The 19665-nt window shown below is 48.5% G+C and overlaps 1 protein-coding gene across 3 annotated transcripts in view; it reads left to right on the top strand.

Annotated features, from left to right (window-relative positions):
- Nucleotides 1-13303, top strand: part of MX2 (MX dynamin like GTPase 2) — a 44081-nt gene extending 30778 nt beyond the window's left edge. For all 3 annotated transcript variants that reach the window (XM_005548647.4, XM_045389323.2, XM_065541358.2), the window contains 7 exons: nucleotides 493-571; nucleotides 3386-3508; nucleotides 3660-3801; nucleotides 6695-6853; nucleotides 7991-8067; nucleotides 11390-11644; nucleotides 12634-13303. In XM_005548647.4, coding sequence (XP_005548704.1) covers nucleotides 493-571; nucleotides 3386-3508; nucleotides 3660-3801; nucleotides 6695-6853; nucleotides 7991-8067; nucleotides 11390-11644; nucleotides 12634-12876 — 1078 coding nt within the window. In that variant the 3' untranslated portion in view covers nucleotides 12877-13303. The remainder of the gene's footprint in view (nucleotides 1-492; nucleotides 572-3385; nucleotides 3509-3659; nucleotides 3802-6694; nucleotides 6854-7990; nucleotides 8068-11389; nucleotides 11645-12633) is intronic.
- Nucleotides 13304-19665: the final 6362 nt, after the last annotated feature.

Genomic DNA, 19665 nt, shown 5'->3' with positions numbered 1-19665 from the left:
GGCAAACACGCTGCAGCCACGCTGCCTGCTGTGTGGCTGCAGCAAGCAAATGCAGGAAGCTGCTTAACCTTTCTGTGTCTCAGTCTTTCTTGCTCTAAAGTGGGTTGTTAAATGACTAAATGTGTTAATATTTATAAAGCCCTTAGATTGGTGCCCGGCACTTAGTAAGCACCGTACTTTGGTGATGAGAAATAAAATACTAATCCGGGCAACTCAGTTAATCTCCATGAGGCTGGTTTGTTTTCCTGTAGCTAAGATGACCTACCTCATGAATTTGTGGGGATGATAGAAAGGGAGAAGGGAAGGAGGCTTCCTGGCCCACACTTGCTTGGGTACAGGCTGGTGGCAAGTGTCTTGCTCATGCACCACCTGGCTTTTCTGATGGCAAGTGTTGCCCCAGGGAGCTGGGGTCACCTACCACATACAAAGCCCGGTACTAGCAAGATGTTACACAAGTCCTTCCTGAATGCATGAGTGTCTGTCTCGTTTCAGAGTTCTGCTGGAGGAGGGGTCAGCCACGGTTCCCCGACTGGCAGAAAGACTTACCGCTGAACTCATCACGCACATCCAAGTGAGCCACGTGGGTTGGGTGACAAGTGATCAATACAGCATGCCCAAGTCACTCTCTTGCTCTGGAATTGGCTAAGATGCCCCACTGTTCTGTCCAAACAAGCAAACAAGTACCCTCTGAAAACTGTCTCACTCACCGTCATAGGCTCACAGGAAGAACTTCCAAACTGGGAAGCAACAAGTACATAGTGTTAAAACAAAGGGTTGAATTGGTCAGCAGAGGTGGGGAGGGGGAAGAGAAGGAAACAAATTGTAATACCAGTTTAGCAATATAAAAAGGACTGACCACTGAGCGAGCAAGTTGTCTTTTTTCAATATGTTGTTAATACTTCCTGGTAAAAAAAATTTTTTATTGCCAGACATGGTGGCTCATGCCTGTAATCCCAGCACTTTGGGAGGCTGAGGCCGGTGGATCACCTGAGGTCAGGAGTTCAAGACCAGCCTGACCAACATAGAGAAACTCCATCTCTACTAAAAATACAAAATTAGCTGGGCATGGCGGCACATGCCTGTAATCCCAGCTACTCAGGTGGCTGAGGCAGGAGAATCACTCGAACCCGGAAGGTGGAGGTTGCAGTGAGCCGAGATCGTGCCATTGCACTCCAGCCTGGGCAACAAGAGCAAAATTCTGTCTTAAAAAAAAAAAAAAAAAAAATTCTTGTAGCCTCAAACTTCTAAGAAATAATTGGTTTGTAAGAAACAAATCCATTTTTATGGATTCTCAAAAGCAGACAACTACAGACAAGGGACTCATGACATCATCAATTATAGAAAAACTTCGGTTTGGTGGTTATTGAGAAATTGAATATTTTTAATGCTTGCCTAAACCTTCACAAATGAGGCCAAGCAACATGGGAAGATTTAGGTTTACCCTTTGAGCAAAGATTATTCCAGATCCTAGGACTTGGCCCATGCTAAATTGTGTATTAAACAAAAGCAATGACTTACTTGAGCCAGGAAGCACATACTCAAAGAAAATTTGGTTGGAAGGAGCCAGTGGTTCTCCAACTTTAAGGTATACAAGAATTACCTGGAAAGTTTGTTACAATTTAGATTCTGCTGGGCACACTGGGCATGGTGGCTTACATATGTAATCCCAGCACTTTGGGAGGCTGAGGCGGGTGGGTCACCTGAGGTCAGGAGTTCGAGGCCAGCCTGGCCAACATGGTGAAACCCGGTCTCTACTAAAAATACAAAAATTAGCCAGCGTGGTGTTGTGCACCTGTAGTCCCAGCTACTTGGGAGGCTGAGCCAGGAGAATGGCTTGAGCCCAGAAGGTGGAGGTTGCAGTGATCTGAGATCACGCCACTGCACTCCAGCCTGGGCGACAAAGTGAGGCTCCGTCTCAAAAAAAAAAAAAATTTAGATTCCTGGGTCCCAGACCCAGAGTTTCTGACTTAGATGTAAGACCTGTGGATTTGCATTTCTTCCTGGGAACAAACTTTGAGAATCACTGATTCCAGTGGAATTCATGGAATTCACTAAGTTTGCAGAAGAGGTTTCTGAAAGCTATATCCCTGTCTAATTGAGAAAAACATCTGGTTTTTGCAAAAATAAAAATGTTGTATTTTTATAACTTTTTTCAACACAAACATTTTAATTTAAAATGTATAATATTTTAAATTAATTTTTAAATGTTAAATCGACTGAATTGTAACAATGACAATTTGAAATATCAGAAGGTAATACACTTTGCCTACAGATACAAACTGTCTCCCAAAAAAGAGCCTAGGAGACCTTATCAATTTCCTGGCATAACCTGTCTTGCCTTGGCATGCTAACCCACAAACCACCTCCAAGTCCCAGGGAGCTCCCCCTGCCCAGGGGCTGTAGCATCCTCGTCCAGCAGGGCAGGACCTGGGGTCACTGCTCCCCACGGTGTCTTCACCTGCAGTGTTTATGAGCAGGGTTGGGGAGTTGGTAGGCAGGTTGCTATTGGCCACTGCTGCTCACTAGGTCTGTGAAGATAGCAAGTAATTGGATTCTCTGAGCTTTAGTTTCTTCTCTGACAAAAAACTGGCAGCAGCAGACGACAGTGTGGGGATTAAATGAGGTGTGGAGTGTGTCACCAACCCCAAGACACAGTGTTTTTCAGTTTATAACACTCACACTGTCACCAAAAATCCCATTTTACTAAGACATTGCACATTATATTCAAGTGTTCTTATTCTGGAATTACAAGGCACCAAGCCAAATCAAACAACCACCACAAAACAAAAGTAAAAACTGTCCACCACCCGATTCCTCACCACTCCAATTGCACAGCAGAATGCAAAATTCCGAGCCAAGCCGTCCAAGCTGTGGGACATGCCTGTTGCATGCAAAACTCTCTTTGGGCTCCTTGGCTGGTTTCCATCTCACTGAGATTCACAAAATAACAAAAATTCCAGATCTTCCTGCATGCTTTAAAGGGTTCCTACCCATATACCAAAGAAATATGTTGGCCAATCTCTTTTTTTTTTTTTTTTTTTTTGAGAAGGAGTCTCGCTCTGTCGCCCAGGCTGGAGTGCAGTGGCCGGATCTCAGCTCACTGCAAGCTCCGCCTCCCGGGTTCCCGCCATTCTCCTGCCTCAGCCTCCCAAGTAGCTGGGACTACAGGCGCCCACCACCTCGCCCGGCTAGTTTTTTTTTTTTGTAGTTTTAGTAGAGACGGGGTTTCACTGTGTTCGCCAGGATGGTCTCGATCTCCTGACCTCGTGATCCACCCGTCTCGGCCTCCCAAAGTGCTGGGATTACAGGCTTGAGCCACCGCGCCCGGCCTATGTTGGCCAATCTCTTAAGCCATAGTTTGATTGTTTGCAATTGTTTTCTTTAGAAATCGCTCCCGTTGTTAGAAGAACAAATAAGGGAGAGCCACCAGAAGGCGACCGAGGAGCTGCGGCGTTGCGGTGCTGACATCCCCAGCCAGGATGCCGACAAGATGTTCTTTCTGATTGAGGTGAGGACTTCCGCGGGCCTCCACGTGACACTGTGTCCTTCCCCCTCCTCACCCATGAGATGAGGCATGTGGGTGGACATCTCCTTACAACGCCGGTCCCAGTTCTTTCATATGATTTCAGCACAGACTGTTGACTTTATATCATTTTCAGAAAATCAAGATGTTTAATCAGGACATCGAAAAGTTAATAGAAGGAGAAGAAGTTGTAAGGGAGAACGAGACCCGTTTATACAACAAAATCAGAGAGGATTTTAAAAACTGGATAGGCATACTTGCAACTAATACCCAAAAAGGTAAGTTCTGGGCAGGGCTGCCCGCAAAACAGGGTGGTATTTACCTAGACTGGAGGCTATGTCCAGCACATAAGTGTGCCCAGAGCAGAACATGCCCATCCAAGACTCTGAAACGCTTGGTATTCAGCAACTGTCCCTCAAGGACCAAGACCCAGAAATATGGGGCATTGACCTCAGCAACTCAACACAGGGCAATTCCACTGCCTCTGACGTCCTCTTGCGTCTTGGTTTTGTTTTGTTTTGTTGAGACAGGGTCTCCCTCTGTTGCCTAGGCTGCAGTGTAGTGGCGCAATCATGGCTCACTGCAGCCTCAACCTCCCGGGTTCAAGTGATCCTCCCACCTCAGCCTCCTGAGTAGTTGGGACCACAGGTGTGAACCACCATACCCAGCTAATTTTTGTACTTTTTTGTAGAGACAGGTTTTCACCACCATTGCTCAGGCTGCTCTTGAACTCGTGGGCTCGAGCAATCCACCTGCCTCAGCCTCCCAAAGTGCTGGGATTATAGATGTCAGCCTCTGTGCCTGGCCTTGCTTCTTGGTTTTGAGGCTAAATGGCATTCCATGCCCACCTGAGGAATTCGCAGAGCAGCCCAGGGTACCTCAGGGCCGCTATTCTGAGTGCCTGGAGGGAAGCCTGTGCCCAAAGCAGAGGTCCAGATGACTCTGGGGGCCAGCCCCACATGAAGGCTCTCCAGCCACTGAGTTGAGTGCACAGCTGCTGGCTGGCCGTAGTGCCTGTTGTGGACACACCAGACACAAAGCCTTCGTTAGTAGCAGCTAAACCTCAGCCTGGTAGAAAAAGTGACCTGGGATACTTATTTATTTTGGTGGTATTAAGACAGAGCTCAGCATGGGTGCCAGGGGACCACGGGAGGGGGGAGTCCACATGAAATCATTTACCATCTCCCCCTCTGGAAGGTCTAGGGTATGATGATCTAGTTTCAACAATAAGTAAAGACTAGATGAAGTAGCAGTATTTTAAGTGCTAAAATGTGCTCAGGTCACCCAAACAATTCCACTCATCCCAATCCTCCTTCTCTTTGCCCCTAATTCAAGACCAGGGAGATCCCTGGTTTGACAAGAGCCTGCTGGCTTCACCTGGCAAAGTTTTGATTCCCATGTGCTCCAGCCCAGGTGCCAGTAGGGCGTGTGTGTGTGTGTGTGTGTGTGTGTGTTCATTTTCACACTGCTATAAAAAACTACCTGAGACTGGATAATTTATAAAGAAAGGAGGTTTAATGGACTCACAGTTCCACATGGCTGGGGAGGCCTCAGAAAACTTACAATTATAGCAGAAAACAAAGGAGAAGCAAGCACCTTCTTTACAAGGTGGCAGGAGAGAGAGCAAGGGGAGAGCTGCCAAACACTTTATTTATTTATTTATTTTGAGACGGAGTTTCACTCTTGTTGCCCAGGCTGCAGTGTAGTGGTGTGATCTCGGCTTACTGCAACCTAAGCCTCCCAGGTTCAAGTAATTCTCCTGCCTCAGCTTTCCAAGTAGCTGTGATTACAGTTGCGTGCCACCATGCCCAGCTGATTTTTATACTTTTAGTAGAGATGGGGTTTCACCACGTTGACCAGGCTGGTCTCGAACTCCTGACCTCAGGTGATCTGCCCTCCTCTGCCTCCCAAAGGGCTGGGATTACAGGCATGAGCCACCACTCTCAGCCCCCGAACACTTTTAAACTATCAGATCCCGTGAGAACTCATGATCATGAGGGCAGCATGAGAAAAACCACCCCCATGATCCAATCACCTCCCACCAGGAGACCTTATCGATTTCCTGGCGTGACCTGTCTTGCCTTGGCATGCTAACCCACAAACCACCTCCAAGTCCCAGGGAGCTCCCCCTGCCCAGGGGTTGCAGCATGCTCATCCACCAGGGCAGGACCTGGGGTCACTGCTCCCCAAAGTGTCTTCACTTGCTCTCTTGACACATGGGGATTATAATTTGAGATGAGATTTGGGTGGGGACACAGAGCCAAACACAATTTGGGATGAGATTTGGGTGGGGACACAGAGCCAAACACAATTTGGGATGAGATTTGGGTGGGGACACAGAGCCAAACACAATTTGGGATGAGATTTTGGTGGGGACACAGAGCCAAACACAATTTGAGATGAGATTTGGGTGGGGACACAGAGCCAAACCATCTCATTGTGTGTATGCTGTTGTGTTTTTGTTCTGGCACTTGGAGAAAACAGCACTATTTACCTCCGTGGTAAGATCCCTCCAACTGTAATCTGTAGCTGTATGCTTAGGAGGTGAGGGGTACAAGATTAATTTTCCATATTCATTTAACTGATCAGATTTTCGTGTTTAGTTTTGTTTTTATTTTTCAGAGACAGGCTCTTGCTGTCACCCAGGCTGGAGTGCAGTGGTGCGATCACTCACAGATAGCTGGGACTAGAGGCACACACCACCATGCCTGGCTAATCTGTTTTTATTTTTGTAGAGACAGGATCTTGTTATGTTGCCCAGGCTGGTCTCGAACTCCTGGCCTCAAATGATCCTCCCACCTCGACCTCCCAAAGTGATGATATTACAGGCATGAGCCACCACACCTGGCCTCTAATCAGGTTTTTTTTGTTTTGGTTTTGTTTTGTTTTGTTTTGTTGTTCCTACCAGTTAGAAATAGTAACTTCTCTCTTGGGGTGATGACTTTCAATTGAAACACAGTTTCATAGAATAAGATTTTTGTTTCCCAAAAGTCAGTATTTCTTAAACTCCTGTTATTAGACCATGAATATTTTTCTCATTGTGAACAAAACTTCACTTTGCAACACTGCCTCTGCGTGCAGTGGGGAGCAAGACTTTAAAAAACTGTTGCTAGCTTTACAACGTCTGCAGAATTATTAGAATTCACCGTGGAGGTCTGTTTGATGTTGCAGTTAAAAATATTATCCATGAAGAAGTTGAAAAATATGAAAAGCAGTATCGAGGCAAGGAACTTCTGGGATTTGTCAACTACAAGACATTTGAGACCATCGTGCATCAGTACATCCAGCACCTGGTGGAGCCCGCCCTTAGCATGCTCCAGAAAGCCGTGGGTGAGGACTTTCATGCAGGACTCCCAAACCATCACTCTCGTACCTTCCATAGACCCCAATGCCTTGGAGGAAGAGATTGGAATGGAGTTACCAAACACAGCCTGCCTGCAGACCAGCTCACTGGTGTGCTAGATTGCTACTTGGTGTGGTCTGTGAGCCAGCAGCACTGGCAAGGCCTGGGAGCTGGTCAGAGCTGCAGATTCTGCCCTTCTGCCTGAGAACTCGTACTGAGGTTTCTAGGAGATGGGGAAGCATGCTGAGTGCGGTAGGCACTTTCCATCGCTGTCCTTCAAACATACGGAGGACGTGGGGAAGATGGTTTCTCTTGTCTTTAGGGGACAGGCAGAGGGTGCACAAGTGCTTCCTCTGTATCATACGCAGCCCCCAACACAGCTGTGTAAGGCAGCGGTCCCCAGTCTTTACGGCACCAGAGACTGCTTTCATGGAAGACAATTTTTCCACAGGCCGGTGAGGGGCGAGAGGGATGGCTCTGGGATGATTCAACTGCATTGCATTTATTGTGCACTTTATTTCTATGATTATTACATTGTAATATATAATGAAATAATTACACAGCTCATCATAATGTAGAATCCTCATCATGGTGGGAGCCCTTAGCTTGTCTTCCTGCAACTAGACGGTCCCACCAGGGGAGTGATGGGAGACAGAGACAGATCATCAGGCATGAGTTTCTCATAAGGAACACGCAACCTAGATCCCTCGCATGCGCAGTTCTCAATAGGGTTTGTGCACCTGTGAGAATCTGGTGCCACTGCAGATGTGACAGGAGGTGGGGCTCAGGCAGCAATGCTCACTAGCTCACTGCACATCTGCCGGACGTGGACTGGAATTGGTCCAGCCCGGGGGTTGCGGACCCCTGATGATGTGAGGAATAGTCAGAGGTTAACGTGCACACAGGCACGGGAAACGGACGGGACCTGCCCAGGCTGCACGAGGGCTGGACTGCATGTCCCTGGAATGACATCTCACCCTCTCCTATCTTGGTCTGCAGGCCTAGGAAACTCAGTCTCCTGGAATGGGTCAGGGTATCATCAGTCATCCTCCCTGTGTCTTTAACCATTTTATTTCTGCTTGTGTTTTACTGATGTTTTCTTTCTTCTTTTTTTTTTTGGTCAGAAATTATCCGGCAAGCTTTCGTTAACATGGCCAAAAAACATTTTGGTGAATTCTTCAACCTTAACCATACTGTTCAGGTAAGCGCCCAGAGTTCACTTGCTAGTCACCTGGACCACTGGCTGTTTAACCTTGAGAGAAGCTGGATCTGTTCCCTGTCGTTTGGAACCCTGTCGTTTGGAACCATGAGGCCAGGGATGCAATGGCAGGCTGGTGGGGCTGGTGGGGCTGGCGGGGCTGGCGACTCCAGGAGCACCTGCCTGCTTGGCTTCTGCTCAGGAGGAGGCTTCACTCCCCAGGGGAAATGAAAGGAGGCCTGTGCCCTGCCATCTGTTTTGCATGACCTCGCGCAGGACATGGGGCTCCACCTAGGACGAGCTGGTAGGCTGAATCTTTTTCAAGCATAAAGCACAGCGTTGTTCACTGGTCCTACTCCCAAGTTTGTATGTTTGACTCAAAGATGTTGCTCTGTGGGTTTCTACTTAGCAACTCTTCCCTGAGTTACCTTCAGCAAAGGCAAGAGAGGGCATGTGCCACATGGGCTCTAAATAAAATTCCTCTTCTGCCCAGGCCTGGGCTCGTGGATTGAAATCTCATTCCTTAGTGCAGGCAAGCAAGAAGGACAATTTCTGTCATTTTTCTGTCATGTAAATTAATTTCTTCTTTCACCCTTTTGGCCTGTTGGTAAAAATTAAATCTCAGTTCTGACTCTCGCCCACTTTCTCAGGGGCTGTGTCTGCGTCCCAGGTGCCTGCTCATGGGGTGGGTGACCTGCCTGGTTCCCAGTCACCAAGATGTCCATTGTCCTTCCCAGACCTTGGTCCCCTTGGTCCCTGAGCTCCTGCCAACCCCTGCCGGGACACATGAAGCACTCTGCTGCAGGCCTGACTGCTCTGGGCCATGGGAACTCTGGCATCCACCAAGGCTCTTCACCTCTTTTGTGCTGCCCTTGGATAGACACAGCCTTGCAACAGCTCCCGGCTCCATACCAGGGACTACGGGGCTCTCCAAGGCCATGGCCTGCACACTCCCCAGAGCCACATCAGAGCCTGGGGGGCGCGTTGCCTCCTGTGTCACAAATCTTGAGGAGTGCAGCACAGGCCGCTTCTACTCCCAGAGGGTCTACCGTCCATCGTTGTATAGACCGAAAAGTGACTGAGGCAGATCTGCCTCGATCCGAGGTTTATTTTGCCCAGGTCGAGGATGTACCTGGGAAAAAGAAACACAAGTCCCAGTGCGATCTGTGACCTGTGCTTTTCCTAACAAGGGTTTAGAGGAACTTCAGTATTTGAAAAGGAAAGAGCAAGCGGGGAAGAAAGAAGGAGGGTAGGCAGTGAGGCAGAGGTCACACTCTTGTAAGACTCTGACCAGCACTCAATGAATCTACATGTTATATGTGAAAAGAAAGGCGTGGAGGGCAAGTCAATCATGCATTCATCTCGCGCTCAGTAAATCTACATTTTACATTGGATAAAGTGTGCGTGTGAAATCACAGCTTCTGTTTGGGAACAAAAGAAAGACAGTTAACTTTCCCTTTGGTATAGTAAGTTTGTGGTCCCAAGATTCTATTTTTCTTTCACAGTTGTCACATATACTTAAAAAAATAGAAAAGAAAGAGAGAGAGAAAGAACCAGCACCCGTGAAACTTCACCTCTGAAACTCACCCTCTTACTCTCAAGCCACTGCTTCTGCTTTCAGTTTTAAAAAGTCTGTTTGAAACTCAAAAGCCTAGGCCGGGCGTGGTGGCTCACACCTGTAATCCTAGCACTTTGGGAGGCCGAGGCGGGCAGATCACTTGAGGTCAGGAGTTCGAGACCAGCCTGGCCAACCCAGTGAAACCCTTGTGTCTACTAAAAATACAAAAATTAGCCGAAAATCACTTGAACCTGGGAGGCGGAGGTTGCAGTGAGTCGAGATTGTGCCACTGCACTGTAGCCTGGGCAACAGGGCGAGACACCATCTCAAAAACAAAAAAAAGAAAAAGAAACTCAAAGCCAGGACATAACAGTCTTAGTTCAAGCTTCTATCACAAAGTCCCATAAGCTGGATGTGTCTTATTAACCTGGGAGCCTGAGATCAGTGTGTGGGCATGGTCAGGTGGCAGTGAGGGCTCTCTTTCAGGTTGCGGACGGCCACCACCTTCTTGTGTACCCTCACATGGTGGAAAGAGCGCTCTCTGGGGTTCCTTTATAAGGGCCTCAGTCACATTCATGAGGCTCTACCCTCATGATTAATTGCCTCCCACCTCCCAATACCATTACCTTTCTGCTTTGTTTTGAACATGTAAATTGGGGGGTGAGGGACACAAATGTTCAGTCCGAGGCAGTGACTCTGTGATCCCTGTTCTCTGCTATATCACCTCTTTCCTTTTTTTTTTTTTTTTCTTTTGAGATGAAGTCTCACTCTGTCACTCAGGCTGGAGTGCAGTGGTGCCATCTCGGCTCACTGCAACGTCTGCCTCCTGGGTTCAAGCGATTCTCCTGCCTCAACCCCCCAAGTAGCTGGGATTACAAGCGCCTGCCACCACACTCAGCTAATTTTTGTATTTTTAGTAGAGATGGGGTTTTGTCATGTTGGCCAAGTTGGTCTCAAACTCCTGACCTCAGGTGATCCACCTGCCTCAGTCTCCCAGTGCTGGGATTACAGGTGTGAGCCACCACACCCAGCCTTTTTGAGATAGAGTTTCACTCTTGTTGTCCAGGCTGGAGTGCAATGGTGTGATAGCTCACTGCAACCTCTGCCTCCCAGATTCAAGTGATTCTCCTGCCTCAGTCTCCCAAGTAGCTGGGATTACAGGTGTTCGCCACTACACCCAGCTAATTTTGTATTTTTAGTAGAGATGAGGTTTCACGATGTTGGCCAGGCTGGTCTTGAACACCTGATCTCAAGTGATCCACCCTCCTCAGCCTCCCAAAGTGCTGGGATTACAGGCATGAGCCACCGTGCCCAGTCAACCTTTCTTCCTTGACTGCATGGGTGACGTAGGAGCCCTGGGATTCCTGGGAAACAGGTATATCACACTGTTATCCCAGTGTCAGTACTGGAACCATTCCAGCAGAAGTAGAACTCCAGGAATGACTGACACCGTCCCAACAGCATGGACTAAGCCTGTTCCTGATGAAGGAGCAGAAAGCTGGTGGTGTGGGAGGGACTGGGGATGGCCAGAGAGGAAGAAAGGGCAGGACAGAAGGTATGTTGCAAGCGGGGAGTGAAGAAACCAGGTTCATAAGGACAGAAAGGGGGAAGTGGGACTTTCTAAAAATCACCATTTCAAGTCTCAGGACATCTTTGACCTCAGATTCGTTTTAATTCTGAGTTCAGCATCATAGTACTTCCAAATCTGTTTAAGCCAACAGGAAAGAAGAAAAAGAAGTAATGTGCTTGTCTTTCTTATCTAACCAGAGCAAGATTGAAGACATAAAAGTGAGACACACAGAAAAGGCAGAAAACATGATCCAACTTCAGTTCAGAATGGAGCAGATTGTTTTTTGTCAAGATCAGATTTACAGTGTTGTTGTGAAGAAAGTCCGAGAAGAGATTTTTAACCCTCTGGGGAAGCCTTCACAGAATATGAAGTTGAACTCTCATTTTCCCATTAATGAGTCTTCAGTTTCCTCCTTTAATGAAATAGGCGTCCACCTGAACGCCTACTTCTCCGTGAGTTCCCCGGGGGGCAGGATCTGCGCTCTCTGGCATTTGTAGAGTTGAGCAGGGACTATGCTAACCTAGAGAGGCTTTGCTGAGGGAAGGAGGGAGGGACCACTACAATGTATTAAGCCCTTTTGTACTATGATAAACTACTTATATATTTTCTCATTTATACTTTTACATGAGCCCTGCGAAGGCATTTTTAATTAATTTCCCCACAATCAGTTTTTAAAGTGAGCAGAGCATGTACTCAAAATTAATTCCGACCCCAAAATTCTTTATATTTCATATGCAGTCCATGAATTACAAAATTACTATGATCAGAATACAGCAAAATACAACAAACGTCAATGATAATGGCTATGAATCAGCTTTCTTTGGTGTCCAGAAGGCACTAACGTGCCACACTCGCCAGCCCCACAAGATAGGAATGAAATTTCCTTTCCCTAGATTTTGTGACCTAATGAACTTTTTGGCCTCTGACTTTCTATCCAGTATGCAAGTATCACTGTGCCCAGGAAGGAAAAATAGCTTTTAAACTGCAAAGACACCCACCTCCCGAAGCCCTTTCTCAATCAGAATAGAGTGGTCTCCCAGCCATGGGCACCTGGCTGCCAGACACTGGCTGCATCTATGAAGATGGAATGAGGGAGGATTCGAAATGGCCCTGATGCACACCCAGAAGGGAGCCAGGGGAGTCCTGGGCCGGGGGTTCTCTCCAGCAGGGAGGAGCTCTGGGGATGCCCAGAGGTGGTATGGGCTTGCTAGCCTAGCAGGGGGATTCTTAGTGCTAGAGGGTATGCCTGGTAGTAAAGAGGAGTCAGTGCAGATAGAACCTTCATGGGGCTTGATGCTGAGCACTGGAGTGGAGGTGGGCGGGCCCACCAGGGCTTCACAAGGCAACCATATGCCCATCCGAGAACTCCGTGCCTTCTGCCTGCAACCACAGGCCTTGGGCTGAGACCACTCCAGCGAACCCTTCTTTCTCCCTCTTCCAGGAAACCAGCACACGTCTCGCCAACCAGATCCCATTTATAATTCAGTATTTTATGCTCCGAGAGAATGGTGACTCCTTGCAGAAAGCCATGATGCAGATACTACAGGAAAAAAATCGCTATTCCTGGCTGCTTCAAGAGCAGAGTGAGACCGCCACCAAGAGAAGAATGCTTAAGGAGAGAATTTATCGGCTCACTCAGGCGCGGCACGCGCTCTGTCAATTCTCCAGCAAAGAGATCCATTGAAGGACGGCGATGCCTGTGGCTGTTTTCTTGTACATACTCATTCATTCTGAGGGGACATGGTGCAGGATGCTGCTTCTGCTTTGGGGGCCACACTCTTCTGTTACTATCTGTGTCCATCTCTACGGTGCTCCCTCAGCATCAGAGCATACATCAGGGCTCCACACAGGCTCAGCTCTCTCCACCACCCAGCTCTTCCCTGACCTTCATGAAGGGGTGGGTCTCTAGTCCTTGAGCCCTGTAGCACACAGTTGCAGTGTCCTAAGCTACTGCTCTCATTGTTTACTAATTTGCATTTGTGTTCCCTTCCCCCTACAAGATTATAGACCCCAGGGTGGGAAGGTCCGGGTCAAATTCTTCTTTTGTATGTCCAGTCTTTTGCACAGCACCTGCAACATTGTAACTGCTTAATAAATGACATCTCACTGAACGAATGAGTGCCGTGGAGTGACAGAGATACCTGAGGCTATCGCTGAAGCCCAGGCCTTGGACATTTAGTGACCGTTAGCTGGTCCCTTTCAGATCCACTGGCCATGCCCCCTGCTTCCCATGGTTCACTGTCATTGTGTTTCCCGGATTCTCCACTGCCCCCCAGAAAGAAGCCTGAGTGATTCTCTTTTCTTCTTGTTTCCCTGATTATGATGAGCTACCATTGCTCTGTTAAGTCTTGAAGAGGAATTTAATAAAGCAAAGAGACTTTTTAAAAATGTAGGCAGGTTCAGTGACTCATACCTCTAATCCCAGTGACTCTGGAGACTGAAGCAAGAGGATTGCTTGAGCCCAGGAGTTCAAGACCAGACTGGGCAACATAGTGAGACCCTGTCTCTAAAAAAAATTGGTTTGTAAGTAGCCAGACATGGTGGTGCACACCTGTAGTCCCAGCTACTCAGGTGGCTGAAGCAGGAGGATCCCTTGAGCCCAGGACTTTGAGGCTGCAGTGAGCCATGACTGCACCCTTCACTACAACCTGGGTGACAGAGTGAGAGCGAGACTGTCTCTGAACACACACACACACACACACACACACAGAGAGAGAACTTCACACCAGTGATCATCATTACAGGTAATTTTATTTTCTTCTTCATGTTTTCCTGTATGTTCCAAACTATGAACATATAGATTCCTTAGTAAAAAGACAATAGAATAAATATCATTACTGATTTGTTTTAAAACCCAAGTTTGAGATGAAAAGAGGGCCTCAAAAACATTCAGCTTTGTTCAGGGGCACAGACAAGAAAGATTACATGAATTTCTTTCTTCATTTGCTGTAACAGATATTGGAAAAGGAAGTTCAAGTCAAAAATCACAGCTTGACCAGCGTCCCCAAGAGGGCTCTTGCAGAGGTCTCTGATTTGTGTTCAAATGCTAGTGTATTAGTCTGCTAGAGCTGCCATAACAAGTATCACATGCTGGGTGGCTTAAGCTACAGAAATTTATTTTCTCCCCCCTCCAGAGGCTGGAAGTCTGAGATCAAAGTGTTGCTAGGTTTGGTTTCTCCTGAGGTTTCTCTCCTTGGCTTACAGACTGCCCACCTTCTCACCAGGTCTATGCTTGGCATCTTTCTTTTATCTTACAAGGACACCAGTCCTCTTAAATCAGGTCCCCACCCTCAGGGCTTCATTTAAGCTTGATCACCTCTTTAAAGACCCTACTTCCAAATGCAGTCACATTGAGAGTTAAGACCTTCAACACATGAATTTGTGTGGCGGGTGGTAGGGGGTGGGGAGCGGGCGGGGGACGCGTAATTTGGTCCATTACAGCAAGTAAGAAAATAGACATGTGCATTCTGAACACAAAACTCGAGCAATGACCAAAAACTTGGAAAACGGTATCTCTAATTCAAAAGGCAGCAGATCTGGCCTGAAGCAAACCAAATGATCGTGGAAAGACGGACACTGATCGATTACTTGCAATCTTCCAAATGTGGAATTCGGGGATATGTTCCAGTTATCTATTGCTGTGTAACAATCACCCCAAAACTTAGTGGCTTAAAACAGCAGAGGTATTCTTTCTCTAGATTCTGTGGGAAGTCTGTGTTGTTCCTCTGCTTGTCTCACCCATGCATCACAGTCACACAGAAGCTAGACAAGGCTGGGAGGTCCAAGGGAGCCTCACTCTTCAAACTACATTTCCATAAGGAACACTTGGGTTCCATTAGCACTGATTTCCAAAATTAAGAATGTCAACCTAAAAGGAAGAAGATGGCTTTTTTTTTTTTTTTTCCCAGAGGGAAAAAGGTGGTTAAGAGGCAGGACTCATGTACATTTCCCACTTGGATGGACAGAACAGCATGTGGAGACACATTGTGAGCTTTTTCTCCAAGAACTACCTCAGGAACACAGCAGGAAAACCAAAATAATTCACAGACCCTTTGAAAGAAGTGGCTTGTCACTGCAAACACTGTGAGACAGCCGAAAAACTGTGAGCGCCCGAGATGGAAGAGGGGAAAGCACCTCCAAACACACATCCTCACTGGGGAACCCAAAAATCCCAGATCATGGGGGAAGGATTTAACAGTACCTAGAGGTGAAATAAATGTAGAGAGCTGAGTGAAATATAAAAGTAGTAGAAGTGGCCGGGTGCAGTAGCTCACGCCTGTAATCCCAGCACTTTGGGAGGCTGAGGCAGGCGGATCACGAGGTCAGGAGATCGAGACCATCCTGGCTAACACCATGAAACCCCTTCTCTACTAAAAATACAAAAAAAAAATTAGCTGGACATGGTGGTGGGTGCCTATAGTCCCAGCTACTCAGGAGGCTGAGACAGGAGAATCGTTTGAACCCAGGACGTAAAGGTTGCAGTGAGCTGAGATCACCCCCACCGCACTCCAGCCTAGATGACAGAATGAGACTCCATCTCAAAAAAAAAAAAAAAAAAAAAAAATTAAAACAAAGATTTTGGGGTAAAATATTTTGCTTTCCTTCAGTAGCTGGGCCACCCGTACACAGTGCCTGAACCCAGGTCCTGCAGCCCCCAGCTCGACTCTCTAAAGCTCACCAGTATAAAAGGATTTCAGCCTCTGTTCCTCCCGGCAGGGCTCTCTGGTGGGCCCCAGGCAGACATGAAGGAAAAGTCCCGCCTTGACCTTGAGGGCCAAGAGCAACCACGCCAGACGCCATCGCTCTCATGCCCAGTTGCCAAGGGATCACCTGAGGAAGGCCCTTAAAATACGAGTGCTAATGCAGGGGTCTTGGGATGGCCCCGGACCCTTCATTTCTAATAATTTCCCAGGTGAAGCCAATGCTGCTGTTCCAGGAACCACCCTTTGAGAAGCATGGGTCTATACCACACGCACAGAAGAGGAAACGAAACGAGGCAAAGAAAACCAGTCCCTGTACTCGCGCCCAGGCAGGACAAAGCGGGCGGGGGGCGGGGGGGCGGAGGCGGGGGCGGAGGCGCTGGCAGGCGGACAGATTTGCAGGCAATGCAGCCAGGAGGATGGGCAGGTTGGCCGGTTATGGGATGCTCCACCGTTCCGCGACCGCCCCCCTTCCCAGCCCAGCAGAACAGGATCCAAGCTGGGGGAGGTGCCAGTGGTGTTTGTGAGCACCACCACCCCCTCCTCGTGGCACCGCCCCCTTCTTCCCCGCACCCTGGATTCTGAAGCCTGAAGTCATGCAATTTGACTTTTCGTTTCTGGAAACCAGGGAGCAGAAATGAAACCGAAACTGAATTGTCTAGGAAATTCGCGATGGGGGCAGAGAGCGCAGGGAGAAGCCAGCCCAGTGGAGAACCCTGAGGCCCGCTTTTGCAGGACCAGGGCCGGCGTTCCGATTCCCCATTCATTCATTCCAGGAGCACCGAACCATGCTGTGCCCGGATCCCAAGTGCAGTGGCACCCAGCTTGGGCCTGGGGCTGCCGGTTGACCCGGTCCTCAGCCTCGTAGCAGAGGCCAGGCCAGTGCCACAAGGCCAGGCTCCACTGGGCCCTGCCTGCCCAGGAGCCTGTGGTGTCAGGCATGTAAGTCCACCTGGGCCTGGAGGAGGACAGGTGTGCCAAAGAAAATAACATCTCAGGACCCCCAAACTCCTTATGCCAAGGGAAACATCAAGCCTGGGAATTGAGCCATCAACCCTGCCATTCTTTTTCCCAAACAGATCTCTGTTGTCAGAGGCGCATCCAGAGCAACTCCATCTTAAATAGGAGCTAGTAAAACGAGGCTGATACCTACTGGGCTGCATTCCCAGACGGGTAAGGCATTCTAAGTCACAGGATGAGACAGGAGGTCAGCACAAGGTCATAAAGGTCCTAAAGACCTTGCTCATAAAACAGGTTGCAATAAAGAAGCTGGTCAAAAACTCACCACAACCAAGATGGCCACAAGAGTGACTGGTGGTGGTCCTCATTTTTACACTCCCACCAGCGTCATGACAGTTTACAAATGCCATGACAACGTCAGGAAGTTACCCTATATGGTCTAAAAAGGGGAGGCATGAATAATCCACCCCTCGCTTAGCATATAATCAAGAATAATCATAAAAATGGTCAACTAGCAGCCTTCAGGGTTGCTTTGGGGAGTAGCCATTCTCTTACTCCTTTACTTCAGGCAGGGGAGATAAATTTCCCTTTGAGCCTGTGGACAGAGGGCAGCCTGGCAGAGGGACGGGCATCAACAAAGCCTCTGAGTGTGACCTGGGTGCTGAGTTCAGGGATGGCAAGGGAGGACTGAGACTGGATCAGAAGTTGCCTGGAAGAACAGAGGGCCATTCTCAAAGTTTAAGAGTGTGAAACTTATCTGGTAGGAAAAAAAAAAAAAAAAAAAGAGTAACTGCTGTTTGTTTAGTAGAGCGTACACCCCCTGCAATTTAGGTGGGAGGTTGTGAGCTTCCTAAGTACAGAAGCTGCCTCTTGATTTCAGCATAGCGAGGAGGTGCTGAAGAGCACAGGTTTGGAGAATAATCACCTGGATTGGAACCATAGCTCTACCAGTATGGAACCCAGCTCCTTAGGCCTCAGTCTTCTCATGGAGAACATGGTATGATAATCCTACTCCTCTGGGAGGGTGGCTGTTAAGGTGAGTGATTGCACACGAGTCCCTCTAGCTGATATTACCGGGTGGTCCTTGTTTTTAGAGCTCCCAAGATAATGGCGGGCCGCTTCCAAGATGGCGGCAAGCCTCTTGTTCTCTGACCTGGGATTCTTGGCCTCACAGATTCTAAGGAATGGAATCTTGGGGCATGTGGTAAGTGTTCTGGCTAAGGACCAGCCTGGGCACTTAGCCATGCAGGAACAATGGCGAGCCTTTAGCCTAACTGGGAGCAGCAATGGGCGCCTCTCTGGATCAGGAGCACAGGGGACACCCTGCTGGATCCAGAGGGGTGGAAGTCAGCGGCAGGTCTGCAGTGGTGGCAAACAGCAGTTGTGGACGGCAGACAGCAGTGGTGGACAGCAAATGAAAGCTCAGCTCCAGTCGTAACGAACACGACTAAAAGACTGCAGTTGCAAGATTTAATAGAGTGAAAACCGAGCTCCCTTAAAATGGGAGGGGACCCAAATGGGGTTACTATTGCCGGCTCAAATGCCTGGGTATATATCCCGATCACTGTCCCTGCCCCTGTGCTCTCAGGCAATAGATGATTGGCTCTTTCTTTACCTCCTGTTTTTGCCTAATTCGCATTTTAGTGAGCTCTCTTTACTACCTGATTGGTCGGGTGTGGGCTAAGTTGCAAGCCCCGTGTTTAAAGGTGGACATGGTCACTTTCCCAGCTAGGCTTAGGGATTCTTAGTTGGCCTAGGAAATCCAGCTAGTCCTGTCTCTCTCTGACACCTAACACATACTACCTGCTCAGTAGACATGAGCTATTATTGTATGACTGCTGAATTACACCCCAAAACAATCACCTGTGCTCCCCAGGGCCCTGCCATATCATATGCATATTAGAGGCAATGAAGCACCACAATCTAAGGCCAGGGAGGGACTGGGGTGGACAAGGGAAGTGCCTAGGGCGTTAAAACTTAAGGAGGCATTGCACCAACTGGGAGTGAGCTATGTGTGCTGTTTCCTGGGCAGGGTGCCTCACTGCCCTTCCACGCCCTGCCCTGGCTGAGGCTGTGCCTCTATCTGATTTTCAATTGCCTTCAGCTCTTTCTGATTTTGTTTGTGAACAAGGGCCCTTAGGGAAGCTTCCCGCTGTTGGAAGTAGCAGCAGCATCACTAAGTGTTTGTTCACATGAGTGCCAGCTCTGCTCACACCTACCCTGCATTCCCAAGGCACTGTTCCTGCTTCAGAAAGCATCAGCCCAGCCTGCTCACAGCCCCCCAGGATGTGCTGTTGCCTGGGTTCTTGACTAGGCAGTAACAGGCCAGAGAGGATGAGTGTGTGTGTGTGTGTGTGTGTGTGTGTGTGTGTGTGTGTGTGTGTGTTGAGGTGAGGTCATTGCTGATTCCTGGGAGAACTTGTGTTTCCCTTGGATGAACCCCTTGGATGAAGAACCGCTTGGATGGGGTTGCCCAGCCCTAGGAGTGGATCCTGCAAAGCAAAATAGACTTCAGCACAGGGAGCGGGCTGGGGGGCTCCTCCCCCTCTTGTAGGTGCAGCAGTATTGAATTTGATTCCATCCAGGTTGCCCCTGACCCCAGGACCTAAAGCTGGGGTAGGTTCTGGGCCTTGGGGTTGGTTGGGGGTGACCCTTCCTCATCATGGAAGTCTTTAGCGGGGCTTGTAAGGGACTCTGAGCTGAGCAAAGAAGAATGGAAGTGGGGTGCCAACTGCTCCCAAAGGGAAATGCCATCTCCCACTCAACAGCCAGTTAGCCGGGAATGGGAGCTCCCAAAGGGAGGGCCACCCATG

This window comes from Macaca fascicularis, chromosome 3 (genome assembly GCF_037993035.2).
Source record: "Macaca fascicularis isolate 582-1 chromosome 3, T2T-MFA8v1.1".
Lineage (NCBI taxonomy): Eukaryota > Metazoa > Chordata > Mammalia > Primates > Cercopithecidae > Macaca > Macaca fascicularis.
The sequence above is the reverse complement of the archived record's forward strand: the minus strand, read 5'-3'. Positions and strand labels throughout refer to the sequence as shown.